General features: G+C 39.5%; 1 protein-coding gene across 7 annotated transcripts in view; it reads right to left on the reverse strand.

Moving 5' to 3' along the window:
* The window catches only part of MED12L (mediator complex subunit 12L), a 363,897-nt gene that overhangs the window by 284,357 nt on the left and 63,084 nt on the right, over positions 1–16,456 (reverse strand). For all 7 annotated transcript variants that reach the window (XM_032263096.1, XM_032263069.1, XM_032263086.1 and 4 more), the window contains exons 6-8: positions 4,612–4,781; positions 2,081–2,191; positions 771–1,040 (exon numbers count right to left, since the gene is read on the reverse strand). In XM_032263096.1, coding sequence (XP_032118987.1) covers positions 771–1,040; positions 2,081–2,191; positions 4,612–4,781 — 551 coding nt within the window. The remainder of the gene's footprint in view (positions 1–770; positions 1,041–2,080; positions 2,192–4,611; positions 4,782–16,456) is intronic.

Consider the following 16,456-nt stretch of genomic DNA (forward strand, 5'->3'; position numbering starts at 1 on the left):
GTGAATTTTAGGTTGGGCTATAAGATCCCCCTTTTCAGCTACCTTGGCCCCCTGTACATCTCCCCACTGGCCCTTGTCATATTATTTGGAAACTGTCCATTTATGACCCTGTTTTCCTGACAAGACAGTAAATTCTGCCAGAGTGGAGACCATGTCTTGAGGGCCAACTCTGTTTCAAAGCTCCTTAGTATACAGCAGAACACAGTAAGAGCTCAAGAAATACAAACTGAACACTAAGCTGTGAGCTTATCAAGGGCAGGGCTGTATCTCATTCCTGATATTCCTGATAGTATCAGCCCAGCAACCAGTATGTTACTGGATGTTCAAGGATTACATAACCAAAAATGCTTGGAAGATGAACGGAGCCTGATACATGATTTGGACTTTAAAGAAACACAGACAGGCAACCAACCCAAGATGTGAACTGGGAAAGATTAAAAATGCTGGGTGGAGAAGCTGTCTTTCCAGAAGAACAATAATACAACTAACTTATTCTGTGGGTTCCCTGAAGGATTTTTAATTGAACTGCTTAATGAACCTAATAAAGGACAACTGCAATAACTTTCTCCTAGATGAATGCAAGAAATTTTCTCTCAGCTTGATCCATCACAGGGAAATAAAAACAAAAAATTTCAATCAATAAATTACTTGGGTGAGGAAAACAAAAAAACAGTTGTAGAAGTTCAACTAGAGAATTGAAAATGCAATTCTGAACTCAATCACTTCCCACACTGAATTTTAACATAAAGTAACAAGGGCCAAGGACTTACCTGCAACATACAACTAAGTCCATAAACCAGGGGACCATGCTGTGCACAGGAAAGAAAATCTGAGAAGGCCAGCTGCACAGGGCTCATGCCAGGGCCGGGGGGGCCAGGGCTGGGGGCCCCGATACTCGAGTTGTTTGGTCCTATCATCATGTGGGGTGAGTGGGCAGCAAGGAGGTTGGGGCTATCGCTCAGCAGCAAGGAAAGACGCCGGGCACAAAAGTAGGCAAGACGACGAGACAGGTAGGCCGACTGAACAAACTCATCTGAATACTGAGAAGTAGAAGGACACCAGACTTCAGTCATGTCTTATGCGTCTTGGTTAAATAACTATTTTAACATAGACTTCTTTTCATTTAAAAAAGAAAAAAAAAACTTCAACGATATAAAGCAAGTGCTGTCCGATAGAAATAGAATGTGAGCCACAGGTATAATTTTAAAGTTTCTAGGAGCCATGAAAAAAATAAGAAACAGGCAAAAATTAGAAGATTAATGTATTTTATTTAGCCCAATATATCCAAAATGTTATCATTTCAACCAGTAATCAACATAAAAAGTATTACTGTTATACACTTTCTCATTCTAAGTCTGAAATCTGGTGTGCATTTTACACTTAGAGCACACATCAATTTGGACTGGTCACATTTCAAGAGCTCAGTAGCCACATCTGGCTAGTGGCTATTGTAATGGACAGTGCAGGTACAGACTATTTCAGGGGAGAGACACAGGACCCTATGGTGTAGTCTGTGGGGAGGGTATGAGAGTGAAAGGGAGAACTGCTGCTCATTGGATATTCTTTCACTTTGCTTGAATTATCAAATATATGTATCACTTAAGAAACTTTTTTTAAATAAATCTCACCCAGATACTTCAAATATAAGCACATCTTAGACCAGTCATCGAAATAAAAAGTTTCCTCCCCCAAGAGTCTCAAAGACTTGTCAAAAGAATGTAAAACATCCTTTATCTTCAAAAGGGATGATTTGTTTTGTTTTCACAGAAATCTGTGTTATTACAGGGAGACAGTATTTTTAAAGTCGGTTGCTTTGCTCAGTGATGGGAGAAATCAATGTGGGTAAAATTACTTAAAACTTAGGACACATAGATAAAAACTATGAACATGGTTAATACAAATGATGGATAAAACTTATTAAAGCCTTTAACACTTCATATGTTGTAGCATCAAAGACATTTTTTCCTTCCATTTCAACAGGATTTTTTTTTTCTTTTTCCTCCTCCACTTACCTAATCATTCTTATCAGATTCATTTCTTGCTCACAAAACCAACTGCATCAAGGGGACATGTACTATACCTGCAGCATTAGTGGTAACAAAAGTTTAAGAAGATCATCATCCATTGGTCTGATTTTTTCTAAAACATCCAGGATCCATGTCAAATATTCATGTTTTTCTAGCATTCCTTCCTTAAATGAACAAAGAAAAATTACATTAATAACATTAAAGACAAAAATGCACTGTCGTTCTTATGCTTAAGTCAAATTTTACTACTTTTTTGTTGCTGTTGTTAAACACAGTCTCAATGATCACAGTCCAAATTCTAAACAAATCAAAGAACTAATCTGTTTTGCATAGTTTTGTTTTTCAGTAATCTGCTCAAAATTGAGAAAAATTAATTCCAACAACAACAACAAAAAAAATTCAGAAGCTTTCACACCCGCAGGGTGTGTCAAGCTCCTGGCTAGATTTTGGGGGAGTACGAACTCATGCTGATATAAGGAAACTTGGATATCAGTGACAATTATAAAGAAGATAAGCACTGCTCACACCATCATCTTAACAAAAGTTTGAAAATCCCATCAGATCCAATGCCCCCTTAATAGCTTCTTTATCCCAAAATCAGTGTCAGATACTATCACCTATCTATAAAATATAAGCTTAAAAATCAATATAATGACCTAATACCAGAAATGAAAGGAGCTTATGATAAAATAATGTATAAGCATTTCATCACGACTACAATAAAAAAAAATAATACCCCCAACAATTTCCAAAATGCGCCACAGGGGTGACATAGCTCCTAGTGAGACCACTAATCTTGATATAAGCACTACAAGCATCTTTTGTCTACTGCCTTCATATACATACACACATATATACAGACATACACACTATTTTATGACATTCTATGCATATATAGATTTAATATCCTATTATAGTTTTGTATTATAATTCGCAGAATAAAAGAATCTTTGAGATAGAAATCTGGGAAAGACACATACTTTTATGGTCAATCCGGTAACAAACTTAGTAGATCATACGAAATTTTACCTTTTTCCTAGCAACTGTTAGGTATCCAGTGTCCCACTGTAATGGTTATTAAGGAGTCACGGGATTATATTACACTGATAAATTATAGCTTGGAGTATTTCAAGGTTTACAGTGAGGCCACATTGACATGACATCAAGGTATACTTCCTGCTAATTTCTAATTTTTTTAAATGTTTAGAGTCAAAAACAGTTAAAAAGTCACAAAAAAGCACAATTTAAAATTTTAATAACAGTAAAGTCAGTTCTAAAATAATAAATATATGTACAGTTTTTATTTGTCAATTTAAAGTTCATTAACATGTTTTTTTAAAAAGAGACAAAATGGAATTTTCCATTAAGGTATAAGAGATGGTAAATTCAAGATTTAAAAAAAAAAAAAAAAAAAAAAAAGGATCTTCATAAACAACAGTCCATCCTGTAGATGCTTTGTTTATATACCCATGCCCTTGTTGCTGCATATATTTGTCTTCATGTGTATGAATTAGGGTCTGTTTCACATTTCAGAATATGGCAAACTGAAATATAATGAACTTTTAAAATTTAACATTGCTATTTCAATTATAGTCATTCCTTTAGGACCTAACTGCTTTCTATTAAAAAATACTAATAATTTCAATACTCCTAATATATAATTCTTCCAAATATATTAAGCATGCTGAGAGATACTTTTTCCAAGATGCAGATTAAATTCTGAGCTCAGTAAAAGTCATAAAAGCTCAGGACAGTCACTGAAGTAGTCCCTCTTCTAAATGGAACTAGGATTTGTTTTTACTGACTTAAAAACTAACAATATTAACATCTCAAAAAGACCTTATTTTATCCTATGTTGAGCTCTTAGAAGAGCCTGAAAATTATAATAAAGGTTCTAAAGGGAAAACTTAGAAACCACATGTCCCCTCCCTCTTTAATCAAGGTAACAGGTACTAAAATCTCTGCTAATAAGAAGACATGAACTGAATTCATCTCTCCTACCTTATCACGGAAAAGGCAATTATCAGCCCAAGCTCCCTCTTGTGGGCAATATTATTTACATCAGTTTGTCTGGGTGAGAGTCAGTCACACCTCCACGCCCCTACCCACCCCACCCCACCCCACCCCACCCCCACCCCACCCCACCCCCACCCCCACTGCGACCCCGTTTTGCATTTTCAGCTGCAGCTGAATTAAGATGACCTTTCTCTGGAACAACTTGGGTCTAAAGGAGGTCTGCTACCACAGAAGGCATCAGCACAAAGGTGTTTTTGAATAAATATATCCAATCTTGCAAAATAAAAGGTTTAGAAGGATTACATTTAATAGTCCAATTACAAAGTAATTAATAGAACTCAAAGAGTTGACATGATTGAAAGCTGGAGATCAATATGTATAATGAGCTGTCATCCCAGGGCAGATGTATTACCCTGAATACAATTCAATGTGAGAAATGTCAGACTGCTTTCTTTGAACATATTGGTTGGTATAAAAATACGATTCAACCCCAGAATACCGAACTATAAGGAATTTGCTCTCTTCTTAAAAGCATGGCACACAATTCTGCATGTCTTCGAAAGGTTACCTGGAACATGTGAAATGCTAGCTTTTCGTTGTATTCCCACTGCTTCATGGCTTGCTCCACCTCTGGTGGCACAGGGACAGGGCCATCACCAGAGCTGGAGGCCATGTGGTAAAAGTCAGAAATCTTAGCCAACTGCTCTCGAAGATATCTGGTAGATATCTGCGTCCACTCTGCATTTAAAAAAGAAGAAAAACATGAGTTTCTAGACACAATGGGTGTAAGAATTACACTTTTTCTTCCCCTTTCTGATTATCTCGAGGGTGTATTGACAAAACAAACATCTGCTCCCTAAAAATGGTTTGTGCCTGTACAAGCAGTGCTCCGAAAAGGATGCCCACCCCAAAGTCCTTTTAGAATGCATGCTAGTGTGAGATGGCCTGCCCTGTGGCAGCTCTACCCTTGTGCTTCCGTGACTCTTAACCTAGAAGAATAGATGTTCACTCTCGAATTAGGTCCACCTGGTGATCCTCCTGGTTAAACATCAGTTAGTATACCAAAAAAAAAAAAAGGGCGGGGGGCGCAAAGCAGGACAGAAAGGTGAAGGGGAAGCCTGAAGGATTCTCAAATCCTACAGCAAAAGAATTCAAAAGCCCCCAAAAGCAGCTCTATTAGGGTCCATTTTTCAGGCTCCATGTTGAATTTCAAATATGCCTAATTAAGATTTGTTTTGTTTTTGTCAGTCTTTAAGAGTACAGACATTCTTTCACTGCAGCTGGACCATGAAAGCATTCCAACCCGCATTGCCCCAGGATGTGTCAGGAACACCCGCATGGCTTCCTCCTGGCAATCATCTGGACCTTCAATTATTCTACCCTCCTCAACCAACACCAAGAGCCTCAAAACCCAGGGAGGGTGAAGTCAGAGAGGGTGGGGAGCAACAAACAGTAGGATACTGGAAAGGAAACAACCAAAGTAGCATCAGGAAAAAAAAAAAAATCACTAAAATTATTCAAAAATGTCTGCCATAGGGGCACAAATTATATCAGTGTGTTGCCTCTGGCAACCAAGAGGGATGTGATGCCAACTTTAGCCCATTCTGTGGATAAAAATGTAATAATTGCATGCTCACAGCCAAATTTCCCCAAGGATTAGCAAACAGCATTTCAGAAGAAACCACCCTACTGAAACATTACCACACAATGCTGTTTTCTCATTATTTGGCAATAAGTTCTTCCACCTTTTATTTTGACAAAAGAGTAGAAAGTAAACCTCTGTTAGTCATTGAGTGCTTTGTTTTTACTTTTTAAATATTTAAAATTATTTAACAGAACACAGAGATAACTACTGTTAAGTTTTCAACTAAACCACTTATTTTAATTGTGTCTTATTTTAAATTAAAATTTAAATGCACGCTGGAGTTGTTAAACTTCGGTAACAAGCCAATGCCCAAAGATGAACAGATACTGGGTCGACATTCTGTTCCCAGTTTAATAGCTTTTCTGAAAGCACCGATAACAGATCACAAAGTTAGTCCACTGGCATTAAAAACAGTGCACTATCTATGTCATCGAGTTCTTCTGCCCTGTTATGGACTAACAGTCTCATGACACTCACTTGTTCAACAAAACAAAATACCAACCATCAGATGAGACAAGTTTAGCTTAGCTATAATAAGCAAAAACAAAAATAACAAGGATCCAAATCCTAGCTTTTGTATGCCAAGCCTTGCTATTAACTCACTCTCAGTATGGCACTATTCTCAATATCCCCACTGAATATTTTAGCCTCAAGAGCTAAAAATATTAATAACACACACATTCATACACACCTATTTTGTCTAGTGTATATCTTCTTAAGTTTTTTTTGAATATACGAGAAATACAGGTTCGTTATAGAAAATGTATACTGTAGACATGAAAAGAAAAACCATCTGTAATGCCATCATCCAAAATCATGAAATATTTCAACATACATCTATCTTTTTACTCTAAGTATGCATGAATGTTTTAATAAACATACGCATATCTTTTTAAAAAATGTTTCTGAATATACTATTCCACAATCTGAACTCCTTTTGGGAGTCCATAAATAAAGCCTTTTAACCCCATGCTTTAAGTGTACTTAATGGACTTAAAGTTCTCATATCAATCAGACAGATTTAGGGCTCTGGGACATAACACATTTGAGAGGATAAGGATTGGCAAAACTGCCATTAAAAATTAAAAATAGAAGCCGGGCACAGTGGCTCACGCCTGTAATCCCAGCACTTTGGGAGGCCGAGGCTGGCGGATCACAAGGTCAAGAGATCGAGACCATCCTGGCCAACATGGTGAAACCCCATCTCTACTAAAAAACACAAAAATTAGCTGGGCGAAGCGGCACACACCTGTAGTTCCAACTACTCAGGAGGCTGAGGCAGGAGAATTGCTTGAACCTGGGAGGTGGAGGTTACAGTGAGCCAAGATCGTGCCACTGCACTCCAGCCTGGCCTCTGGTGACAGAACGAGACTGTCTCAAAAACAAAAAAAAATTAAAAATAGAAAATAACACATGGTGACTAGTACTGCGCTCCTTAATAATTATTAATGATGTTGATAATTATTCACAACTAGGGAATGGTAATGAAAGGGCATCAATGAGTGGACAGCGGCCAGATGGGCCTACTTTCAACTCAGCTTTCAGCCCTGAGTGCACAGCAGAATGGTGACCAGAACTTTTAACAAATACCAGTGCCTTAGGCCCCACCCCATCAGTTTCTAATTTAATTAGTCTGAAGTAGAGCCCCAGCTTCAGATGATAAAAAAAGAAAACAGAAGGCTAGGTGCAGTGGCTCACCCCTGTAATCCTAGCACTTTGGGAGGCCGAGGCGGGTGGATCACCGGAGGTCAGGAGTTCGAGACCAGTCTGGCCAACATGGTGAAACCCCATCTTCTTAAAAATATAAAAATTAGGTGTAATGGTAGGGGTCTGTAATCACAGCTACTCAGGAGGCTGAGGCAGGAGAAATGTTTGAACCCGGGAAGCGAAGGTTGTGGTGAGCAGAGATGGCCCCACTTCACTCCAGCCTGGGAGACAGAGCAAGACTCTGTCTCAAAAAAGAAAAGAAAACAAATGGATAAAGATCATAGCAAGGATGGAGGGGCAGGGAATGTTCAGAGGTAGAAAATACAAAGAAAGTGACTATGGAAGCTACTCTGAAAGTGGAGCAGTTCTAAATTCAGGCAATGCAGATGATATGAATACATGTGTAGTTGTTGATGTTAAATAGAACTTCATGTCCATGAAGCCAGATAATCAGAAAGTTTATGATCATCAATGTTACTGAGAGTTGTGTCAGGGGTCAGGATTGAAAAGAATGACAGCTTTTTTGGACCATACTCTCCATAGCATCCAGAATCCTGGAACCACTATTCCGTCTTTGTTAATGCCTAACCCTAGGAACAGAAGGCTGACCTGGAAGGAGTTTCAGAGGTCATGCAGTCCACCCTACCATTTTAGAAGTATTGGCACTGTAATCTTCGTCACCGATGCACAGCTAAACCAGTAGTACACTGAGTGCTTTGTGTTAGTAGTACAAAAACAGTGTCTCGCCCTAGTATATGAAAACACGTAAATTATAAACATATAATGGATGACAGCAGAGATGTGCCACATTACAAACAAGCAGCTCCTCCCAGTCCTGGGACACCTGCAGTATTAAAAAGAGAACTGGGAGCTCAGCAGAGGAGGAGCACCCACCATGGAGGCAAATACAGAGCACGCCAAATGCAGCAGGGCTCACAAAGGTCACTAGCAGGGTTACACCATCAGAGAGGTAGGACAGGGCAGTATTTAGTGCTATTAGCAGAATGGACTTTGAAACAGGGTGGTCCTGGGGTCCAAATCTAAGATCTGCCACGTATTAGTTGTGCAACCCGGAGCAAGGGATTTGCCTCTGCTAAATCTCATTCTCCTGATTTGAAAGATAGGGATTAATAATATACATATACCTCAGAGTCACTATGAGTCACTTAGCATGAAGCATGCAATGCAAAAGCATTGGTAGCTATTATCACCATCAGGATGAAAAGGTAACTAGAAAGGAAACTGACAGACCTTGAGTATCAATGGACAGCACCTCCCATTACTAATGTCAGATCCCACCTCTGCCTCAGCTGAGTTAACGCCCCACGATTAATATAATCCAGGCAATGCTCTGGGTCAGTATTTATGGAATCAATGTCAGTTTCACTATTCCGGACCTTTGTTGGGCTGGGTGGTGGATCACACTTGTAATCTCAAACAGTTCGGGAGGCTGAGGCAGGACGATTGCTTGAGCCCAGGCGTTCAAGACTGGCTTGGGCAACATTGTGAGACATCGTTGTTGCAAAAAAAATAAACAATATTAGCCAGGCATGGTAGCACACAGCCGTAATCCCAACTGCTCAGCAGCTGAAATCAAAGGACCACTTGAGCCCAGAAGATAAAAGCTGCAATGAACCAGACTGCTCCGCTGCACTCCAGCCTGGGCAACTGAGTAAGACCCTGTCTCCAAAAAAACCAAAAACAAAAACAAAAAAAAACAAAACCTTCAATGGGTCCACAATTCTTAATGAATTAAGGCCAAACTCCTTAGCTAGGAATGAAAATCATTTCAAACACTACCATTTCTCACTATACTAGCTCCAGTTGCTTCCTCTCTCATGTTTGCAGTGCTTAATCTACCTAAAATACAGGCGGACTTCATTTTATTACACTCTGCCTTCCTGTGCTTTGTAGATACTGCATTTCTTTCTCACAAATCGAAGGTTTGTAGCACCATTTTCCCAACAGCATATGCTCACATCATGACCCGGTGTTACATTTTGGTAATTCTCTCAATGTTTCAAACTTTTCCATGATTATTATATCTGTCATGGTGATCTGTAATCAGTGATCTTTGAGTGACTATTATAAATGTCTTGAGGTGCCACAAACCACTCCCATGTAAGACAGAAAACTTAATAGAGAAATGTTGTGTGTGTTCCATCAACCTGTCTCTGTCAAACATCTCTCTCTCTCCCCACTCCACCTCAGGCCTCCCTCTTTCCTGAAATACAATATTGAAATTAGGCCAATGAATGAACCTACAATGGCCTTTAAACGTTCAAGCGAAAGGAAGAGTCACACATCTCACTGTAAATCAAAATCTAGAAATGATTAAGCTCAGTGAAGAGAGCATGTTAAAAGCCAAAACATGCCAAAACCAAGGTCTCTTATGCCCAACAGCCAAGTTGTGGATACAAAGGAAACTGTCTTGAAGGAAATTAAAAGTGCTACTTCAGCAGACACACAAAAGATAAGAAAGCAAAACAACTTTATTGCTGATATGGAACAAGTTTCAGTGGTCTGACAGAAAATCAAACCAGCCACAACATGCTGTGTAGGCAAAAGCCTAATGCAGGGAAAGGCCTCAACTCTCTTCAATTCTAGGAAGGCTAAGAGAAGAAGCTGCAGAAGAAAAGTTGGAAGCTAGCAGGAGCTAGTACATGCAGTTTACGCAAAGAAGCCATTGCACAATATTAAAGTATAAGGTGAAGCAGCAATGCTGACGTAGAAGCTGCAGCAAGTTATCCAGATCTAGCTGGGATCATTGACGAAGGTGACTACAGTGAACAACAGATTTTCAAGTTAGACAAAACAGCTTTCTGCTGGAAGAAGATGCCATCTAGGACCTTCATAGCTAGAAATGAGAAGTCAAGGCCTGGCCTTAAAACACAGGCTGACTCTCTTGTTTGGGGCTGATGTGGCTGATGACTAAGCTAAAATCCGAGGCTAATTACCATTTGGAAATGCCTAAGGCCTTTAAGAAGTATGCAAAATCTAATCAGTCTGTTCTCTATAAACAAAACAACAAAGCCTAGATGACAGCACATTTGTTTACAGTATGGCTTACTGAATATTTTTAAGCCTACTATTGAGATCTACTGCTCAGAAAAAAAAGAGATACCTTTCAAACATTACTGCTCTATGACAATGCATCCGGTTACCCAAGAACTCTGACAGAGATGTACAAGGAGATCAATGTTGTTTTCATGCCTGTTAACATGACATCCATTCTGTGGCCCATGATCAAGTAATTTTGACTTTCAAATCTTATTATTTAAGAAATATATTTCACTAGGCCATAGTTGCCATAGATAGTGATTCCTCTGATGGATCTGGGCACAGTGAATTGAAAACCTTCTGGAAAGGATTCACCATTCTAGATCCCATTAAGAACACTTGTGATTCATGTGCCAGGGGGTCAAATATTGACTTCAACAGGAGTTTGGAAGAAGTTGATTCCAATCTTCATGGATGAGTTTGAGAGGTTCAAGACTTCAGTGGAGGAGACAGCAACAGATGTGGTGGAAACAGCAAGAGAACTAGAATTAGAAGTGGAGCCTGAAGATGGGACTGAAATGCTGCAGCCTGACAGTAAAACTAAGGATGAAGAGTTGCTTCTTATAAATGAGCAAACAAAGCGGTTTCTTGAGATGGAATCTACTGGGGAAGATGCTTTAAACACTGTTGAAATGACAATAAATGATTTAGAATATTCCATAAACTTCATTGATAAAACAGTAGCAGGGTTTGAGAGGATTGACTGCAATTTTGTAAAATGTTACCAAATAGCATCACATGCTACACAGAATTCTTTCATAAAATGAAGAGTCAATGAATGTGGCAAACTTCATTACTGTCTTACTTTAAGACTTAAATTGCTACAACCACCCCAACTTTCAGCAGCCACCACCTAGATCAGTCAGCAGCCATCAACACTGAGGCAAAACCTTCAACTAGCTAAAAGGTTACAACTCAATGAAGGCTCAGATGACTGTAAGCAATTTTAGGGATGAAGTATTACTTAACTATGATGTTACTTTTTTTGACATATGCGATTGCATACTTCGACTATAATACAGTGTCAGCATAACTTTTATATGCACTGGGAAACCAAAATATTCATGCAATTCACTTTACTGCAATATTCACTTTACTGTAGCAGTCTGGAACTGAACCCATAGTACCTCTGAAGAATGTCTGTACCTTCTCTACTTGCTTGTATTCTAACATTGAGTTTCCTCTACTCTCTGAATGCCACTTCATCACCTAGCAGGGCTTTGTCTCTCTTCTCTGACATCACAATTTCCTCCATCTTCCTTCCCCATAAAACTATACCTTGCATGTAGACAATACCTAAGTATTGATTTCAATTCATATACCATAAGGTCCTCCCAAAATAACTACCAAATCAAGTTCCTTCCCAATTACTCTGTCTCTTTCTTTCTTGATACAGATTTCTTTCTTTTGCAGTTTAAACTCACCACTGCATACCTAAAAAGTTTCAAACATGACAATAGTGAAAATGCCAAATTCCTTCTCTAATACACTGTCATTAATATAGCTAATTAGATGCACCTGTTTATCAACAGGCTAAAAATGGGCCATGCCAACACTGGACTTTCCATTCTTTTTCAATAAATTTCCTTGTAAATGTATGTGTATGTATGGGCTTTTGTATAAGCATATATGAAAAAACCTGTAACTTTGTAAAGGCTCGTTTTCCTCGCAACTTCCTTTTCCATCATCAAAACCAGTAAGAATTCACTATGTCAAATGAAATGCAACAGAGATTGTTTTTTAAAAACTCCAACAAAGTCCAGAGACTAAGGAGCAAATCTTTAAGGTGATCCACCTGATACAGCCCTTTAAGTCAGAGGTGATGGCTCAATAGACAAACTCATTTCCTTAGAAATTCTTCTTTACACTATAAGTACAATAGTATCTTTTTCTGAGTGGGAACAGCCTGCTTCTCAAAGCTGCAGGACATAGAGGATTTAACCAGCCTGACGCTGGTGAAGACTGAATGAGAGAAAAAATACAAAACAAAAAATGTCAGTATATGTCAGTAATTACATACACCATTACTGAACCCTCAGTAAGAATGACTGAAAGATTTTCCACCATTTTTCTTACATTTTCTGTTGTTAAAATACTTTTTTGGTCAAAGATCCCATTGACAGAGTAAAAAGATAATGAACCAATTGGGAGAGAATGTTTTCAAATTGCATATAAGGGAGTTGGATCTAGAATACATGACGAACAATTAAACTCAATAATAAAAAGACAACCCAGTTCAAAAATAGGCAAAGGATTTAAACAGACATTTCTCCAAAGATAAAAAAGAACAAATGGCCAATAAGCACATTTAAGATGCTCAACATCATTAGCCACTAGAGAAATGCAAATCAAAACCACAATGAAATACCACTAGGACAGCTACTATAAAAAAAAAATAGATAATAACAAGTATTGACAAGGATGTAGAGAAACTGAAATCCTCAGGTGTTCCTTGTGGGAATGTAAAATGATAACTGTAGTATGTGGAAAACAGTTTGACAGTTCCACAAAAGGTTAAATATAATGTCATCACATAACCCAGTAAGCTACACATACCCAGGACAACTAGCCTGTATATCTAAGAGAAATAACACATGTCCACACAAAGACCTGTAAACAAATGTTCGTAGCAGAATGTTCATTATAACCAAAAAAGAAAACAATCCAATATCCATCAACTGATACCTGGATAAATAAAAGGTGGTGTATGCATACAATGGAATTCTATTCGGCCCTACGAGTAAAGGAAGTACGCTGCCACATGGATGTACCCTGAAAACATACGCTAACTGAAAAAGCCAGTTTCAAAGGACCACATATTGTATAATTCCATTTATATAAAATGGCCAGAATAGGCAAATCTACACAGAAAGTAGGTTAGTGGTTGCCTGCAGCTAGTGAAGGGAAATGGGGAGTGGCTGTTCATGGGCATGGGGTCTTTTTAGGGGTGATGCAAACGTTCTAAAATGTGGTAATAGCTTCACAACTCTGTGAACACGATAAAAAACATTGACTATAGACTTTAAATGGATGAATTATACAGTATGTCAATTCTATCAATAAAGCTGGTTTTTTAATGTTGAAATATTTAAAATGTTATCTTGAAATACTTAGCTACCAATAAAATGAAGTATAAGAAAAGATTACTTCTTCATGAAGTAAAAGAAAAGATTATTCCGTACTGAAAAAGTAATCCACTATGAAAGGATACAATTTCATAGGTTGGGGGGAGACAGGGAGGATAAGGGGTAGAAACAAGAGTGACTGTGAGTTAATGGTTAAAGCTGCTGAACAGTAAATGGGTGTTATTATATACTTCTGTATTTGTACATGTCTCATGTCCCATAATAAAAGGATTTATAAAGTTAATCAGTTCTACCCTATAAAATGAGCCACAGAAACTCCAAAATCCCCTACTCAGCCACTGTTCACTTGGGGAATGAAAAGTAGAGCACTGATTGGCCGCCTGGATAAAGAATAGCCCAAATGAAAACTGCTGACTCAGTGCCATGAGACCAGCAGAGTCAGACCACTGCCCAGACTGCTGGGCTCTGCTGAATGATCAGATAGTTAAATCAGGTTCTCTGGCTGGAGAGCAGGAAAAGAGAGAAAAGGAGGAGGGGTAGGGATGCGCTGTTGGTACACAGTGGAAATGACACAGTATGGTACGTTACTGAAACACATTTTTGCTTTAAAAAGTTTTCCTCTAAAAGAATTACCTGTAGAACACAGACGACAAATACCAAGTATCTGTTTTTGTCTGGATGACTCATTTTATTATCTTATTTTAAACTGGCCATTTCGCTCTGGTTTTATTTATCGTGCAATGATACTGTGCAAAGTACTATTATTTAGGGATCAAGAAGGCAGCTCAAGATCAAATAAAATAAAACCCATCGATGTGTAGCAGCAAACACGAAATGCCCACCATGGCCCTCTAACTGGAATATGAGGCTACAAAGAGAAGAAAGTGACCCCACCTGAGGCGCACATGACACAGAAGTAAACAGCAACAAAGTAAGTGCTCCAGTGTACCCTGGAACACAGCAGAGGAAGCAAGGAGGCGGTTCATCCACATTTTGGAGAAGCTACAAAAGAGTTCCACAGATAGAAACGGCAGCGTATGACATTTCAGGCAAGGGAGACCTCAGGAAGGCAGAGGGAAGGTCCCCAGAGGCCAGAGTTCCTCAAACGCTAGTGCACAAAATGTTCACCAGAGGGCGCTGGTTAAACGCACAGGTTTATTTCCAACTCCAGGATTACAACTCGAGGTCTGGAGCGGGGTCCAGAAATCTGCATTTTTAATCAGCAGCCCAGATGACTCTGACCCAGGCAGTGACAAGCTATGGAGTTTGGTCTTTTATCACAAACAGGTAACTGAAAGATTTTAAACACAGCAACGACAATATCAGATATGTAAATTAACACTACTTCTCAGGAAGTTGTAGGGGAAACCCTTAAAACAAGGCTGACGCTCCAGTGGGGCTATGCCTGCAGCAGGGAAAAAAGAGGCAGGTGAGACACCTTTGCGAGGCAGAAGAGGAAACACCCTAATGTGGAGATGAAGGAAAGAGAAAGGGCAGGGCAGCGAACACATTTCCAAATGGATGGTCCTGGTGCCATTGAAGATGATGTGGAATTACAGAGAACAGCTGGGGGGGGGGAGCGGTTACAGGGCTGGGTTCAGTTTGTTATTTCATGAAATTGTTTTGATGAAACTTCATATTTTGAGATAATTGTAGATTCACATGCAAGTGTAAGAAATAAAGAGAGATCCCATGCACACTTTACCTAGTTTCGCCAAATGTTAACTTCTTTCAAAACTATAGTACGATATCGCAACCAGTATACTGACATTGAAGCAACTCACCAATCTTATTCGGGTTTCCCAGTTTTCAGTTTAGTTTTGAACACACTGGATTTAAAATGCTGGAGAAATTCATGGGAAAGTATGTCGAGGAGAAGGTGGATATGCAGGTCTGACACTCAGAAGAAGGGTCAGAGGGAAGACGCAAATGTAGTGACTGTTACCATATATGTGGGATGCAATGCCTTATACAATGTGTTCATGACCACAGAAGTACCTAACAGACAAAATCCTGGGGATAGACCACTTTACTGTGCAGAGTGACAGTATCAGTTGTGCACTCATTGGGCACTGGCCCTCTTCTAAGCCCCTGACATGCATTAACTAGCTTAAGGGCGGTGAAAGGCACAGGTTCTAGAGTCAGCTGGCCTGGTTCCCACCCTGGCTCCAAACACTTACCAGCTTTGGAGTTTTAGAGCAAGTCATCCCCTGGGTGCTTCAATTACTTGCCTGTAAAACAGGACTAGTAAGTGTTCTTAGCCTATATATAATTATTTTGGGGATTAAAATGAGATGCAATATGCTAAAGCAGTGACTGGCACAGAGCGAGTGCCCAGGAGGAACCAAACTTACACGATTTACAAGGCTGGGTAGAGTGGAGGCTACGAAAAAGGAGGAAGTAACCTTAGGTGAAAGCAGCATTTCTCCAACCAAGACTGGAGGAAGACCAGTAAGGACAACTGCTGCAGGTACGTTTGCATGATGCAGGTATGTCAGGGTGGGGAGTGAGCAGGTCGCTGAGGGTGACTGACAGGACTGTTCCTCTGGGACATTCCAGGGACAGATGGAGAGGGTAGGGAAGGAAGCCTGAAGGCAGAGGTGAAGATGTAACCGGCTACAGTGAGCAAAGAACCCTCCACCTAAGGAGTAACAGCTGAGGAAGGGGAGCAGTAACCCAGGAAAGATAAGGCCATTACAAAGCAACATATAAATACCTGCCCAGCTGTGTGTCAGGGAGTCAATGCTTAAAGATTTCAAAGGAAAAGAGACCAAGTCAGAAAACAGTGAGCCAAGGCGTCTGGCAAGGATACAAATAGGGAAGAAGGGTTGACAAGGGAAGGCCTGACGAGAGCACCAAAGGCTTGTACTGCAAGGTTTTGCAGAAACTCCCGACTGCATCTTTCTTCCTGTGAG

Source organism: Sapajus apella, unplaced genomic scaffold (assembly GCF_009761245.1).
Source record: "Sapajus apella isolate SASKATOON/1434 unplaced genomic scaffold, GSC_monkey_1.0 scaffold4, whole genome shotgun sequence".
Taxonomy (NCBI): Eukaryota; Metazoa; Chordata; class Mammalia; order Primates; family Cebidae; genus Sapajus; species Sapajus apella.